This window comes from Mastigoproctus giganteus, chromosome 8, assembly GCF_048544385.1.
Source record: "Mastigoproctus giganteus isolate SK-2022 chromosome 8, ASM4854438v1, whole genome shotgun sequence".
Classification (NCBI taxonomy): Eukaryota; Metazoa; Arthropoda; class Arachnida; order Uropygi; family Thelyphonidae; genus Mastigoproctus; species Mastigoproctus giganteus.
The window spans coordinates 167,954,193-167,971,459 of NC_143582.1; the positions used below are offsets into that span (position 1 = coordinate 167,954,193).

Sequence of the window (17,267 nt, forward strand, 5' to 3'; positions counted from 1 at the left end):
GACCTTTCCACATACTCCGTATTTGGTGGTGACGGGCTTGAACCCTGGTCTAATCAAGAAGCATGTGCTATGCACTACTACTCTTCCCACCTGGCTACGGAGGCGCCTCTCTGGATACTGCAAAGGGCAACTTGTTGCTCTCCATTTTTATTTATCATTAGTCCCTTACTGCTTTTTTTATCCCTTCCATCTGCCCTTTTTTCTTGGTATATCTTTATTTTATTTCATTTTATTTAACTTCCCATTGTCTCTATTGACATGGGTGTTTTTGTAATGTGGTTTGAAATATATTGATGTGTTGGAAAACGGGCCTTGTGCGTTAGGTTGCATTATATCATCCCAAGTTTCTTGCGGCGACCAACTAACTGGTTAAAATAAATTTAATAAAATAATAAAAATGATATATACATAACAGAAATAAAATAAGAAAAAATAAGTGTTTAAAAAAATAAAATAAGATAAGTGCGAAAATTTATTTTTATTTTTGTTACACAGAGCATTAAAAACTACGATAAATAAATTAGCTTTCGGCTGGGTGGCAGCCTTCATCAGATTAAAATACTTCGAATGGCAGTTGGAATAGAGATGCACTGCCAGGATGGTGCGTGAGGCACGTGGTTAATCGTTTGTTGATGTTTGTGGCTGTGACGTATGGTGGTGCCGTGGCCAGCGTTTGTCTATGGACAGAATTACTGCTTCTGTGATGGGGTTAAGTTGACAACCACTGTTCCTGTTCAACGAGGTATCCGAGCATTTTTATATTTAACGATTCCAACCAGGTGCGCCTTAGGTAATGGTGGGACCTGTCCACAACCACGACATCGCAGTGTGGGTCGATGTCGTGGTGGGTTGTCCAGACATGCTCGGCAATAGCTGAGTGTTCCAGATCTGCCAAGCGGATCGCCCTTTTATGTTCTGAGAGGCGTTTCTCGAGTCGACGTCCAGTCTCTCCAAAGTAGCAGCTCGTGCAGTCACGGCAAGAGATGCGATAGACCAAACCACTCTGTAGAAGGGTGGGGACAGGTGTTTTTTATGTTGGAAAGGAGAGAACGCAGTTTCTTGCCTGGGAGTTGGATGCACTTCATCCCATGCGATCTTAGGATTCTACCGATCTGCTGTGACAGGTTGGGGTAGTATGGAATGAATGCCCTCGTGGGTGACTCGTCACTGTTGGCATTGCTGTTGGTCGTCACGTTGTGGACAGGTCCCACCATTACCTAAGGCGCACCTGGTTGGAATCGTTAAATATAAAATGCTCAGATACCTCGTTGAACAGGAACAGTGGTTGTCAACTTAACCCCATCACAGAAGCAGTAATTCTGTCCATAGACAAACGCTGGCCACGTCACCACCATACGTCACAGCCACAAACATCAACAAACGATTAACCACGTGCCTCACGCACCATCCTGGCAGTGCATCTCTATTCCAACTGCCATTCGAAGTATTTTAATCTGATGAAGGCTGCCACCCAGCCGAAAGCTAATTTATTTATCGTAGTTTTTAATGCTCTGTGTAATAAAAATAAATTTTCGCATTATGAATCCAGCCAGAGCACGTAGGCCTGTTTTATTATGTACGGACTATTCTTGGCCAACCAACATATGATATGGTCGTGAGACTCCAGAAAGATTTTATCCTCATAGCCCGTAGCAGACAACACCTGAGGTTTGCACATAGATGCATAGCTAACTGGATTATACCGAAAGGGTTTCGCTACAAACAACCGTTTCCTAGTGAGCGTATGGGACGTGCCTGTCGGAACTTCGGCTTCAGAACTCTACGCATATGGATCGGCTGCCTCCATCGTGACATACAACGTGCTTCAGCGAGCAAAGCAGCCCTACTTGCCGACCTTAAGGCTCTGATTCCCGATCCTATTTACACCAAGGTAATCAATACTTTATGTTGCCAGGCCGTCAGAGAATCAGATCGTTATTGTGCCCGACAGAAACGTAAGTTCAATACTTTGATTAATGAATCCCATCAATTTCGGCGCCAGCGTAATGCCCCTCTCACAAATTGCACGGATTTCGTATTGAACCTAAGCAGCAAGCAGTTATCTACAGAACAAATAAACTTATTGACCCTTGGCATGACATTTGCCGTTCTTCCAAAGCACCCACCGATCACCAACATCGCCTTGGGTGTGGAAGCAAGCTTATCACGCCTCCCAGAAGATGTAGCCAACGCAATCCGCCTAAAGACTGCAGCAGTTCTACACCATGCTCGTCCCGTCTCTTCAAACCTCAGCCGTATACAGATTTCTACCCTCAAGGCACTGAAACGGGATTCGTCCATCGTCATTCTACCGGCGGATAAAGGCCGTCGTACGGTTGTAATGAACCACACTGATTACATGGCGAAAGCCTTACTGCTCTTACGAGACACTACTGTCTACAAACCCCTAACCATCAACCCCAACAGGGCTTTGGAACGATGGGAGTCAGAGGTGAATATCCTCATCAACACTTGGCTGAAGCAAGGGAAAATCACACAGTCAACCCGTGATCACCTCCGGGTGTCAGATCCCACGGTTTTACGGCCTGCCGAAAGTGCACAAAGAAGGCACACCACTAAGACCTATTGTATCCTGCTGTGGATCACCGACTTAAGAGCTGTCTAAATTTGTCTCGAGACTTCTTTCTCCTCTAGTTGGCAAGACCACCTACACCATCTCCAACAGTGTTGAGTTCATAGAAAGGATCCGCACTATATCCATCGCAAGATCAAGTCATGGCATCGTTCGATGTCGTATCACTCTTCACCTCCATCCCAGTGGAACTTGCCATCTCTTGCGCAAAACAACTCTTGGATAATGATGGAACCCTTAGCGACAGAACTAAGCTGACGCCTGATGACATTTCCGCCGCCCTCAGACTGTGCTTAACAGGGGGTGCAATCATGTTTAATGGCTCAATCTACCAGCAGATACATGGCACAGCCATGGGTTCCCCTGTCAGCTCGGTCACAGCAAACATCGTGATGGAGGAGTTAGAGGGACGTGCGTTTACACATGCACCGGATCACATCGCCTTTTGGTGTCGCTATGTAGACGATGTGTTCGTAGTGATCCCTAGAGACTCAGGTCAGCGACTCCTAACCCACCTCAACTCACTGTCGCCCTTCATAAAATTCACAATTGAGCTGGAGTCGAACAACTCTATACCATACCTAGATACACTTGTCCGGCGCGAAGACACATGCTTGAAGACGACAGTTTATCGCAAGCCTATGTGTGCTGGCCAATTTACCAACTTCCAGTCAGCACACGCACGGGGCCACCTCCTCTCAACCGCCTGAACCTTGCTCACTCGCGCCTGGACACACTCCAGCTCTGCAGATGAAAGGCGCAAAGAGATCACCAGAGTCAAAGTAGACCTTACGAGGTGTGGTTACCCCATCGACGTCCTTAACAGGTGTGATCTACAAGAACGTGACGACCAACAGCAACGCCAACAGTGACGAGTCATCTACGAGGGCATTCATCCCATACTACCCCAACCTGTCACAGCAGATCGGTAGAATCCTAAGATCGCATGGGATGAAGTGCATCCAACTCCCAGGCAAGAAACTGCGTTCTCTCCTTTCCAACATAAAAACACCTGTTCCCACCCTTCTACAGAGTGGTTTGGTCTATCGCATCTCTTGCCGTGACTGCACGAGCTGCTATTTTGGAGAGACTGGACGTCGACTCGAGAAACGCCTCTCAGAACATAAAAGGGCGATCCGCTTGGCAGATCTGGAACACTCAGCTATTGCCGAGCCTGTCTGGACAACCCACCACGACATCGACCCACACTGCGATGTCGTGGTTGTGGACAGGTCCCACCATTACCTAAGGCACACCTGGTTGGAATCGTTAAATATAAAATGCTCGGATACCTCGTTGAACAGGAACAGTGGTTGTCAACTTAACCCCATCACAGAAGCAGTAATTCTGTCCATAGACAAACGCTGGCCACGGCACCACCATACGTCACAGCCACAAACATCAACAAACGATTAACCACGTGCCTCACGCACCATCCTGGCAGTGCATCTCTATTCCAACTGCCATTCGAAGTATTTTAATCTGATGAAGGCTGCCACCCAGCCGAAAGCTAATTTATTTATCGTAGTTTTTAATGCTCTGTGTAACAAAAATAAAAATAAATTTTCGCATTATGAATCCAGAGCACATAGGCCTGTTTTATTAAGATAAGTGTTAAAATATAATATAATAAAAACGTTAAAATACATAGTAGCTTTCGAAGCGAAGTGTCTCTTCATCAGCTAGTCTGTGAATGGTGTACTTTAGTATATATTGATGGTTACAATAGCACAAGTCAGCTGGGCATGATCATGTCTCATGAGTCTGGTATCAGTAGAGCAGAATTACGTACATATGATGATTGCCAGCACTCATTGCACTGCAGTACAGTACATTCTATAATACGGTGTAAGTGTTACTCCCCTTGTGCGATTCATAGTACTATTATTGGTGGCAATGTGCAGTGCTTCAAGCCACGAGTGCTGGTGGTAATCACGTGAATAGTCGAAGATTTCAATATCCCATTCGGGATCAAGATTGTGCTGAGTAGCACAATCGCTTTTATTGTATTGTGATATTTTAACGCTTTTATCTTATGTATATATAATTTTTTATTTTATTTTTATTTTAACCAGTTAGTTGGTCGTCGCAAGAAACTTGGATAATGTATTAATGTTTGATTTCAAAAAAATTTTTGTTTTGTTTTGTTTTTGATTTGAGTATGGCCTATACTCAGGCTTCCATGACAGTTTTTCTTTTAATTATATTTTTTATTGCTCTAGAGTTTTATTTGTCTTCAATTTAATGAAAGTTTTATCTAATCATTGGTTACAGTTTATTATTTATGACCTGACTATTGCAAAGTGTTTAGGGCCGTATTTTTTATACAGCCACTCCCCCGGCTTACGTAATACTCGACTTATGGAAATTCACTTTATGCAAGTTTTTGTTGGCCAGTGCAAACTAAAAAAAATCGTGGAAACATATTTTGCATCCCATAGGAATAAATGGAGGTATTGTGAAAATATCGTAATGTGAACCTAATAACAGTTTTTTTTTTTTTTTTTTTTTTTTTTTTTGGGAATTCGTTCCAAGACCTTGGAAGTTGAAATGTTTGCTATATAACTAAGCCATTTATCTCTCTAAAAGGTCATTTTTATAATGTAAATTGCCCTACACTTTCATCGTTATCATATGTTCTGTTATAAGAATCAATTTTGAACACCTTTGTGATATCTTTCTAAAACAAATTTCTGGAGGTCACTACTATAAAACAATAAAAACAATTTGCACTTCCAGTTTATTGGGATTTTCTGTTAGCACAATCTATTATAAGTGGGTGGTAAACTCAATCTTATTGCATTTGCAATAATACCGACCAATAACTGAAATTGTGTGTGTTTTTTATGTTACAGTATTATGGTGAAATGAGTTCCCCCTTCACTGAAATCTTCGAATCATATAAACAAATTTTCAGAATCTTCTCTTCATTCCTATTTACTTATAAAGGGAAAGGGACCAAAGGAAAGTGCAAGTGGTGGCAGTGCCAGGAAACGAAACAAAATTGATTTAGAAATTGAAGATGATTAATTAAGAATTACAAAGCAGGACAAAATTTGCCATCTATTGCACTGAATTAGGTCTCGCTGCTTCAACAGTGAATACTATTTTAAGGGACAGTGTGCACATAAAGAACACGTTAAAGGATTAATGCATTTAAGATCAACAACGATCACAAAATAGTGTTCAGGCACTATATCAAAGATGGCAAAGCTGTTATAATATGGATGGAAAATCAGATTCAGAAGTAAATGCCCCAGAGTCCAATGGCCATTCAAGCGAAAAGCAAGACGTATTTATGAAGATATTAAGGATAAGTACGGCAAACCTCAAGCCAAGTTCGTGGCAGGCAACTGGTGGTTTAATAGGTTCAAACATCGTGCTGGTTTTCAAAACATTACAGTATGCAGAGAAGTTGCCAGTGCTGATTTTGCAGCTGCAGAGAAATTTTGTGATGTGTTGGAAAAAACCTCTTCTAAATCTCCACAGCCCTCAACTTCTGCAGCAGCATGCTTATCAGCTGGAGAGTTAATTCTGGCAATGATACTTGAAAGGTAAAACTTGCTGACGTTATGCCTGTCTCTTTTTTTTTTTTTTGTAATTTTATAATTTTGTACACTCTTGTAATTTTTCCTGTGCTTGAGTTAAAAAAAAAAAAAAAAAAAAAAAAAAAATAGAATAAATAATTCTATTTACATGTTCGTCGAACATTTCTTTTTTGATCCAGTGAAATTCAATCAAATTTGCGAGTGCTGCATAAGCATTTAGGGAAGTTCTGACTTATGTAGAATTCCGTGGAATGCAACCCTTACTTAAGTCGGGGAGTGGCTGTACGTAATACCAAAGTTTACATGTTAGCAAATCAAATGTGTTTTTCCTTGTTTCCAAAATAGTTGCATTGTAGTTAATAGATTGTGAGTTGTTTTTTTAATAGACTGAAATGCACACTATCATATAAGCACTTGATTGGCTCTCTCTCTCAGTGCATATTAGAGTAATGTGTTTTTTTTTTTTTATATATATATTTAGGAACACATGATTGCTAGTGAAGTATCCATTTTAAGGAGGGTCAGACATCCCAATATTGTCCAACTGATAGAAGAATTTGATCTTGACAATGAACTTTATCTTGTTATGGAATTGATTAAAGTTAGTAATTCAGCACTGCTATTATTAGTCATTGTAATTGAATTTAATGTAAATGATTTAAAAACACACACACACACACACACACACACACACACACACACACACACACACACACACACACACACACACACACACACAATTGGTATGAAATGTAGGATTTCTTACTCTGGCCATCGAACTGTAGTCAAAGGAGTATGCTAACCTTATTTACCTAAGTCAAAAGGAACTTAATTTGTCACATTAATTACCTTTATTAAATTCTGCTGCTTTTGTTTCTTGATCAGGCAAATGATAAAGAAACAATGTAATTATTTGGTTGTTGACCTATGCTCGCTAACAAAGTGTTTGTCTGTTTCTTTTATTATATCATCACTTACTGTTTGTCATCCTGGCCCATATGAAAACTAGTGAAAAGAGAAAGCATGTGCATCTGAGTACACAGAAATTAAAGCTGTTAGAGAAGTTGCTCTGGTGTATTTTTTTTTTTTTTTTTTATTTCACTGAGTCTGAGGAATATGGCATGAAAATAAATTGTGAGAAATTTTGTGAAAAGAAAGCCTGACATAAGGAGTTTGAGTCTGAAGATTCACCAGTATCTCAATGTAAGTTTCTTAGCTCCAAATCTGAATAAAGTTTTTTTCCAAACATTACTCTACAGTCACAGTAAATTTTCTTTTTCTATGTACTAGGTACTAACTGATAAAGTCAAGGTAAATAAAAACATTTTTATTGTTTAACTTTAATTCAGTGTTTCTGATAAATACATATATGGAATAAATATTTAAATTTTAAATTATATTAGGTACAAACAATCGGAAATGAACTTCTAATTCACTGGACATTAAAAAAAAAAAATGGACATCCACCTTATGGTTTTTAATCCATAAAATTGAGGGTTTACTGTGTTATATAAAACCTTACTCAGTCCTGCTTAGGTTATGGATCCCCAGGTCTGAGTCACTAGAAAGAACTACTACATCTGAATATTATTCGGCACAGTGCTCTTCAGAAAGATTTTGGAACATATGCAGTTATTTTACATATACTGTGCCAAACTGGAAAACGAGGCTGGGTGTTATGAGACAAGTGCTGGTACTGCCATCTGATAGAAATATGAGGTGTAGTAGTAGTAATGGCAAATTACACACAAGAAAGCAAACTTATATCAACCAAAAAAAAAAAAAAAAAAAAAACTAGTTCACCCACCAAGAATCTGTCTAGTTCTGCCTTGAATTGATTCAATCCATCCACCATCAACCATCTGCTGGCTGATGCAAAAATTAGATTGATACAAAATAGTGTAATATATCTCGAACTTGATAGCATGAGGGATAGTGTAATATATAGCACTTATTAGGAATCTGTTAGCTTAGTATGGTATTATCAGTTTAATTTCATTGTTAATTAAATTGTATTTAAATGGAAATCGTGCTCCAGACTAGAGCAGCAAAGCAACTAGCACAAAGTAGTCGGGGAATGCTGTGGCTCGGGGGAGAACCGATGGGGTGATTCTCCAACACATCAGTCTAAAAAAAATGTGAAAAATGTATAATGTTGCAGACCTTTCTGGAACAGGGCATATTCTATCCAACGAGGATGTCATTGTGTTGGTGCTATGTGCAGAGAATGTCAAAAATAAGGTGCCAACTCAGCATTCTGATGGGCGTCTTTGAGAGTCTGAGATGTAGGGCAGATGCCCTCAAAGGAATTAAAATGGGGCCCCATCAAGCTCTCAGCTGCCCAGCTCAACACCAGAGCTCACCCTTGTGCATCAGGCAACACAGCAGCAATCTTCAAGGCAGAATGTGTTGGTCCCACAGGAGCTACTTATTGTTGGTGACTCGATTGTCAGGGAAATGGGAAATACGTTGTGCAAAATGGATGGTTGGAATAGGACCAGGGTATGTGTACTAGGGCAAAAGTTGATGATGTAGAGCTGATATCATCTTCTGAGCACACAAAAAGGTGATATTGTTTTACACATTGGCACTAATGACATTAAGTGTAGGAGAGCTATGGGCTTACTTAACAAGTACAGGTCAATGTTGAGAAAAGGTTGCAAGTTAGGGTTAAATTTGAAAGTGTCTGCAATTCTGCCCATGCACGATAGGACGGAGTATATGATTAGAGGCTTGTCAGTCAATTTGGAATCTCAGTGATTGTGCAAAACTCGTGGGGATAGAATATTTCTGTGTGGTATGTGCTTGTTAACAGGAGAGATTGCTTTTACAGGGATGGGATATGCTTAAATACAAAGGGTGCAAGAATATTTTCTGTGCTATCAGGACAATGTTAGGTGGGTCGGAAAACTGCTATGTTACTTCTGTATGGTGCCTCCTATTAGCAAAGAAAAACAGCAAAGACTTATTTACTTCTATGAACTCTAGAAGCAAGGGTATGAATCATATTGATCCTGTTCAGATAGCTGACAAACTGAATGAGTATTTCGTATCTACATTCACACATGAGAAATTCTATAGGGAAGTGGAGGACAGCCTTTTAAACTCTAACAAAGAGTTAAATGATTTTGTAATAACTGAGAGCAAAATGGAGAAGAAATTGTTGAAATTAAACATAAGAAAGGCACTTGAGGTGGATTGGATCTATCCAGTTATATTAAAGGTGGTGGCAAAGGAAGTAAGCAAACCCTTAGCCATAATTATGAGAGCATCTTTGGACTCAGAGGAGGGCCCACGGACTGAAGATGTGTAACTGTATCCCCACTTCACAAATGGGGATCAAAGAGTGCACAAGTAATTACAAACCTGCTAGTTTAACTTCACTTCCAGGGAAAATAATGCAGTCACTGATTAAAGAACTACTTCAGGATCATCTAGACAATACTGCAGTAATAATTCAGACACATGTTTGCTAAGGGGAAGTCTTGTCTGACCAGTTTGATTGGATACTATGATGTGGATGCAAAGGAACTGGATGCAAAAAATAATTTTGATATCATATACTTGCATTTCAGGAAAGCTTTTGTTACTGTTACACATGGAAGACTACTGTACAAATTGGAGCAGTATGATATTAAGGGAAAGTTACTGCAATAGAGAAAAGGGTGGTTGAATGGGAGAAGACAGAGTGATAATCAGTGGACAGTGCTCTTCATGGACTAATGTTATTAGTGGAGTTCTACAGGGATGGGATACACTTAAATAGAAAGGGTGCAAGAATATTTGCTGATGCTCTTGAGGCAGAGTTAGGTGGGTCAGAAAACTGCTTGTTTTGGGGGGATACATGGACTAATAGATTAACAGTAGCCGCTGGCAGAGGTAAAAGTGATTCTAGCACTACTTCTATTGAAATGCTGAGCAGCAGCCTGGAAAGCAAGGCAATGGGAATTTCCAGTACTGCTGGCAGTCATAGTGGAACAAGTAAATAAATGGGCTGTGTTAGGGTAAGAATAGACGCAGGTGCATGTACACCAATGCCAGGAGTATAGTTAATAAATTCGATGAGCTTGAAGTGCTAGTCAAGGCATTAAAGGGAGATTTTGTTGGGATGGTGTCACACAGATATAAGCAGTGCGGAACTGGAATTTGGGGAGTACAATGTGTACAGAAAGGATGGACAGGAAGGAAGGAGGGGTTATGCTGTTAGTTAAGAAACACAAAATCTAAGTAAGTGTATCCAATTGATGTCTGTGGACAATGCAATGTTGAGTCTGTTTGGTGTGACATAAGCACTGGGAAAGGAAAAATGAGAGTAGATGTGTGTTCTATGCCTAATGAGCAATTGTGCAGGAAATAGTGGGCCAGTAAATTAGTGTCTTATAATGGGAAAATTTTAATTTCCTGGATATTGACTGGAATTTGTGGGTTGGTCACTCACACACTAGCAAGGCTTTTGTGGATTTATTGATGATTGTTTTCTACAGCAGCATGTTCAGGAGGCAACTAGAGGGAGTAATACTATTGATCTGATTATCAGTAATGATCTTTCATGCATCAAGAATCTGCAGATAAAGGAACCACTAGGTAGCAGTGATCACAGTGTGCTGAAGTGGGATTTACTCAAAGAGGTAACTACCATCAAGGGTAAAGGGAAGAGTTTTTGCTTTCGTAAAGGTGACTATGGTGGTCTGAGACAGTATTTAAATTCTATACGGTGGAACCAACTGATGATGTTACCAACAGCAAATTCAAAATGGGAAGCATTCAAAGAATTAATCTTGGAAGCTACTAGGCTTTTCATACCAACAAAGAAATATTGTTCAAGATTTAGGCCCAAATGGATGTCAGATGAACTAATTAGACATGTGACAGAGAAGAAAAATGCATGGGATACATATAAATTAACATGTGACAGAAGCCTACGATAGATAAAAAAACTGGTCTGTAACCAAGTTACAAAGGAGGTTAGGCAGGCAAAGGCAGATTACGAGAAATCTTTGGCAAAGGATTCAAAGGAAAACAGCAAGGAGTTCTTTTACTTATGTAAACTCTAGAAGGAAGGGGATGAATCAGATTGGTCCACTTGATATCGATGGTTCAACTGTTGATGATCCTGCTCAGGTAGCTAACAAACTAAATGAATATTTTGCATCTACATTCGCACATGAGTTATTCAGGGAGGGGAATGCCAGAGGTGTATTCAACTCTGGCAGTAAGCTAGATAATCTTGTAATAACTGAGAGTAAAGTGGAGGAGAAATTGTTGAAGATAAACACAAAGGCATCTGGGGCAGATGGAATCTATCCAGTTATATTAAAGGAGGCGGCAAAGGAAGTAAGCAAACCTTTAGCCATAGTTATGAGAGATTTTCTGGACTCAGGGGAGGTACCCATGGACTGGAGTGCAAATGTGACCCCAATCCACAAAGGAGGATCAAAGGGAGACAGGTAATTACAGACCTGTTAGTTTAACTTCTGTCCAGGGAAAGTAATGGAGGCACTGGTTAAATTTGCATTGCAGGATCATCTAGACAAGACTTCAGTTATAGCTCAGACACAGCATGGGTTTGTTAAGGGGAAGTCTTGTCTGACTAATTTGATTGGATACTATGATGTAGTCACAAAGGAACTGGATGCAAAGAATAACTTTGATATCATATATTTGGATCTTAGAAAAGCCTTTGATACTGTTGCACATGGAAGACTGCTGCACAAATTAGAGCAGTGTGGCATTGGAGGCAAATTGCTGCTATGGATAAAGGGATGGTGGAGTGGGAGAAGAGTGGTAATCAATGGACACTGGTCATCGTGGACTAATGTTATTAGTGGAGTCCCTCAGGGTTTAGTGTTGGGTCCATTGTTGTTTTCATTATTTATAAATGATATTGACGATGGTATATCAGGCTTAATGTCCAAGTTAGCAGATGATACGAAGGTTGGCAGGGTTGTTAATGATACTAATGACAGTACACTGCTGCAACAGGATCTAGAAAAGTTGAGCAGATGGGCCGAGAGGTGGCAAATAAAGTTTAAAATTGACAAATGTAAAGTACTACATATGGGAAGCAGTAATCCCAGAGTAATGTATCAACTCTGTGGTACCACACTGACAGTGGTAGAGAAAGAAAAGGACTTGCGGGTAATTGTACAGGTAGATATGATGTTTTCTGAGCAGTGCAGTGAAGAATGGCTCATGGTGGCTTGTCAATGATATACAGGAATTTTTCTAGCAGGGATAAGGAGGTGATTATCTCCTTGTATAAGGCAATGGTCAGACCACACCTTGAGTACTGTATACAGGTCGGGAGGCCTCATTTTAAGAAGGATGTACATCTGCTGGAACGAGTACAGAAAAGGGCAACAAAGGGTTGCTCTTACGAAGAAAGGCTTAAGTTTTGCAAATTACAGTCTGGAGACTAGGCACCTGTGAGGTGATCTGATTGAGGTGTATAAAGCCTTGAATGGTTTGAGTATGCTTGATGGTGATGGGATTCTTCCTCTCAATTTGAATTTATACCTGAGAGGGCATAAATTCAAATTGAGGAAAGACGGTTGTAGGATAGATGTGCAGAAGTTTGCCTTTAGCCAGTGGGTGGTTGATTGCTGGAACAAACTTCCATCTCCTGAAAAAGGCCTCTGAGGTTGGGTAAATTCATGTCTTGATGATAAATAAACTCATACACCAACCATTAATTGAAATAGCTCTTTACTGTGACTAGAATTTACAAATTAAAATAACATATTTACAATAAAATTTAATGTATAAAATAAAACTGCTATGATACACTATATAAGGATTAAAACTGTAATAATATCATAATAAAATTACCTAAAATAAACTGGGTTAAAAGCCATAAAACCTGTAGCCTTCGGAAGCATCAGCTTCCTTCCTCAACAGTATTAAATCTTCTGGCAACACTTCCTTATAACAGGCTCACTGTATTTCACCCCGTGGTTCCGTTGGCGCATGGTCAGAGCTATAAGCGGAAATAGTTGGGAATGCGCAAAGCAAAACCGTTCATCTGTACTTAGGACAATAGTTTCAAATAGGGGATGCAAACATATACCCCTGTCCCTATTCATGGTATTGTTGTCGGATGAACAGATTGGCAGGCTCTCGAGCCATTTACTACAGTCCCAGAATGCGCTCGATCCACAATAACTGCATCCTCTGGGGAGATTTGATGCTGCCTCTCCCAATAATGCTCGGCCACAGTAGACTTGTTATAATCAGCAGTTTTTATACATTTAAATGCTCCCCCAGACGATCTTTTAACCACTGTTTTGTTTTGCCCACATAACACGCTGTGTGCAACTTCCCGGGCAGAGGTTGCACACAGTTGTGTCCCAGGTGAAAGATCCGATCGCAAAGGACCTTAGTAGTGGAGTTGTTTACAGGATAAAATGCCCGGGTTGTGGGGAATATTATGTTGTGAAGAAGGAAGCTGATGCTTCTGAAAGCTACAGATTTTATCGCTTTTAATCCAGTTTATTTTAGGTAATTTTATTATAATGATTTTATTACAGTTTTAATCCTAATATAGTGTATCATAGCAGTTTTATTTTATATACATTAAATTTTATTGTAAATGTTATTTTTATTTGTAAATTCTAGTTTCAGTAAAGAGCTATTTCAATTAATGGTTGGTATATGAGTTTATTTATCATCAAGAAACTTCCATCTGTCGTTTTAGAAGTTGATAGCTTAAATAGATTCAAGGCAGAACTTGACAAACATTTGGAGCAAGTGGATGGATGAAATAAGGGTGGTTTTTTTTTTTTTTTGGCTTATGCTATATAAGCTTGCTTTCTTGCATCATGTGCCTTTGCTAATGCTAAGTGGCAACTAAAGTTTAACATTGAAAAATGAAAAGTACTGCATGTTAATAACAGTAACCCCAGAAATGTACCAACTATGTGCTACACACAGAGTAGTGGGAAATGAAAAAGACCTGGGGTAATTGTGCAGTCAGATATGAAGTTTTCTGAGCAGTGCACACAGGCTGCCAGAGCAGATCATGGGGTATTGTCAATGATATATAGTAATTTTGTAATTTTAGCAAGAAGAAGGAGGTGATTTTTTTTCCCTTTGTATAAGGCAGTGGTCAGGCCACACTGTGAGTACTGCATAGCGGTCTGGAGGCCTCATTTTAGGAAGGATGTAGAGTTGTTAGAAAACAGTATGGAGAAGTACAACAAAACTGATGAGGGGAATAAAGGGGATGCTGTTACCAAGTAAGGCTTAAGTTTGCTTAAATTTTTTTTTTCTGATGCAGTATAATCTTGGTTTTTTGCATCATTCGCCAATGTTTCAAAACTTATTAAATGTTAGAATATAATGCAAAAAAGTGATTAAGATGATTAATTTTATTTGATCTACATATTTGCTTTACTACATTGCCAATTCAAATTGTTTTTTCAAGAACTTGAAGCCAATTATGATGATATGCTTCTTCCCAATAATGTATGCTAGCTTAGCAATCATGATGTTTTATGAAGGCTGTAGTCAGTTTGGAAAGAAGTAAAATAATTTCTTACTGTTTTCACAATTCCACAAGCAAGAAATAATCTAATGTTCCTTCAAGAAGATAAGATGCAAATTTATGCTATTGCCGCCTTAACTGAAATATTTCCTCATTTGAGCAATCTAAACCAGAAATTTCAAGGAAAGGACAAGGTTATTTCTGTCAGTTGTTCAGTCAATTCTTAAGAAACTCAACATATTTTCCATTGATTTAAATGATGAAATGCTGCACTTTCTGTGTATGAAAGAACTATTGACAAAAGAACTTAATACTCAATTAGGTAAAAATGAATACAGTAACTTTATAGAAAAACTAAAACATAAATTCAATGAAAGGTTTGCAGATATTAAAAAATATATAAAAATTAGTAGTACTTTTCAAATGTTCACTTTCACTTGAACCAAATGGGGAATGGACTAATGAGGCAGCAAAATGGTTTAAAAGTAATAAAAACTGTTCTGCAGTTAGAAATGACTGATTTTCAAGATTTTGCTTTGAAAGGAAAAATTAATGAAATGAGTGATTTGCAAGAGTTTTTTGGGGAAAATATATGCAAGATGAAAAATATCCTGAAATAATGAACTGTGTTCTCAATTATGTACAATGTTTGGATCAATATGTACAGGGTGATTCAGGAGGAATAATAAATATTTTTGAAGGTTATAGTATTGATTATTCTGAATAAAAAAAAGTGCACATAAACATGTGTCCAATTCTCAATGGATATGAAGATACAGCTGTTTGAAACTGACGCACACAAAGCCATTATGTAAGGTATTAAAGAACAATAAATTACTTATTGTTTGTATTTATTGACTTTTTGAATGATACAAGACAGAAAATTGACAAATTTTTTACAATTCACAATAAATGTTAGAAAATCCCACTGCCAAACTCAATGCACTTTTCAACTCTTGTGGTAATATGACATTGTTCTTCTGAGATCGTCTTGGTGTTCCTTTATTAGGGCAGCAGTATCCAAAATGTGCATGAGCAATTCGTATCTTGTATTCACCTTTTCTTTGTATACTGCCACAAACAAAAATCTAATGGAGTGAGGCCAATGAACGGGACCACTGTGGCCCATCCATCGTTCAGGGAAAGTTCGATTTAGATATTGTCACCAGATGGGTATAATGTGCAGGAGCTCCATCATACTGAAAGTATGCACCAATCCTTGTAGCCAAGGGAACATCCTCCAATAGTATTGGAAGTTTATTCTGCAGAAATTCTAAATAAATGGGCCATGTAAAATTATTTTGTAACACAGCAGTCCCAATCAACTGATTAACAATGATATACGTTTACAGAGAAATGATGTTGAAAATTTGTTTCTACAGTGGCATGTGGATTTTCATCTGACCACCTATGAGAGTTATGGGTGTTGTTGATACCCTCACAGGTGAAAGTAGCTTCATTGCATTAATGGAATTAATTGGCGATTAGCATTTACCCACTGACAAAATTCCAGTCGCTGGGTGTAGTCTCCTGGTTGAAGGTGTTGCACCCACTGTATGTGAAATGGATAAAACTCCTTCTTACGTAACGTTTGCCATACTCTTGTCTGTGGAACATCGATATGCGTAGAAATCCTTCATCTGCTAATAGTAGAACTACATTCTACCAACTGAAGAATGTGTTCTATTTCATCCACATTTTGTTCATTTGCATGTTCAGAAGAAATATGAGTGCTAGAAACTAACAGTCTCGCGCAGTTTGGTGTGAACACTAGTAAATGCTCTTGAATCTGTTATTTTGCGGTTAGGAAACCATCAAGGGTATTTTCTACAAGCAGCAGTGGCACTGCCACAACAAAAACCATAGACAAACACCATATCGGCATATTGAGCATGTGCAAAGATGTGCAGAATTCCTAACAACACTTCTAACACCAAATAGCATCAGGTTATAACTGCTTCTTGGTTGCATCTGATTCAGGGAGCTGTGCATGCCAGTTTCAAACAGCTGTATCTCCATATCCATTGAGAATTGGACATGTTTTATATGAAATTTTTTACTCAGAATAATCGATACTATAACCTCCCAAAATATTTACTATTCCTCCTGAATCACCCTGTATATGTGAATGAATATTTTCAAAAATGAACCATCTTAAGAACAACTTTTGATCTCAGTTAACAAATGACCATCTACAAAATTTGCTTCAAATATTTAAGTACAAGATTTGTTCCACATGTTAGAAAAATTTATATAAAATTTTTTTTTTTATTAATACGTATATGTACATAAAATTTAACATTGTATCCATAGCAATTATTATAAATAAAATATTACCTAATATTTATCAGATGATTAATTAAGTTTATTTTAATTTAAAGCACACGGACTGCAATAAGATTTTTATTCTAATACAGATTCCAATGAAAACTAAACTTTGTTTTATATGCTTGACCTTTATCCTCTTGAAAGCCTCCAAATTAGGGAGGAATTAACTACTCTATCTCATTTTATACAACCTCCAACACCATGAAATGTTTCAAAACTCACTGGTCTCATCATCAATTTATCATCAATTAATCTGTAACTGCAGTTAGCAGACTATTTATAAATAGAATTATGTCTATAATTCTTGAAAGTTTAT

The 17,267-nt window shown here is 38.5% G+C and overlaps 1 protein-coding gene across 4 annotated transcripts in view; it reads left to right on the top strand.

Annotated features, from left to right (window-relative positions):
- The window catches only part of LOC150081995 (serine/threonine-protein kinase DCLK1-like), a 345,782-nt gene that overhangs the window by 176,328 nt on the left and 152,187 nt on the right, over positions 1 to 17,267 (top strand). For all 4 annotated transcript variants that reach the window (XR_016547298.1, XM_090379891.1, XM_090379889.1 and 1 more), the window contains one exon: positions 6,623 to 6,742. Coding sequence is in view for 3 of the 4 variants with exons in the window: in XM_090379891.1 (XP_090236017.1) it covers positions 6,623 to 6,742 (120 nt within the window). In the remaining variant the exon portion in view is untranslated. The remainder of the gene's footprint in view (positions 1 to 6,622; positions 6,743 to 17,267) is intronic.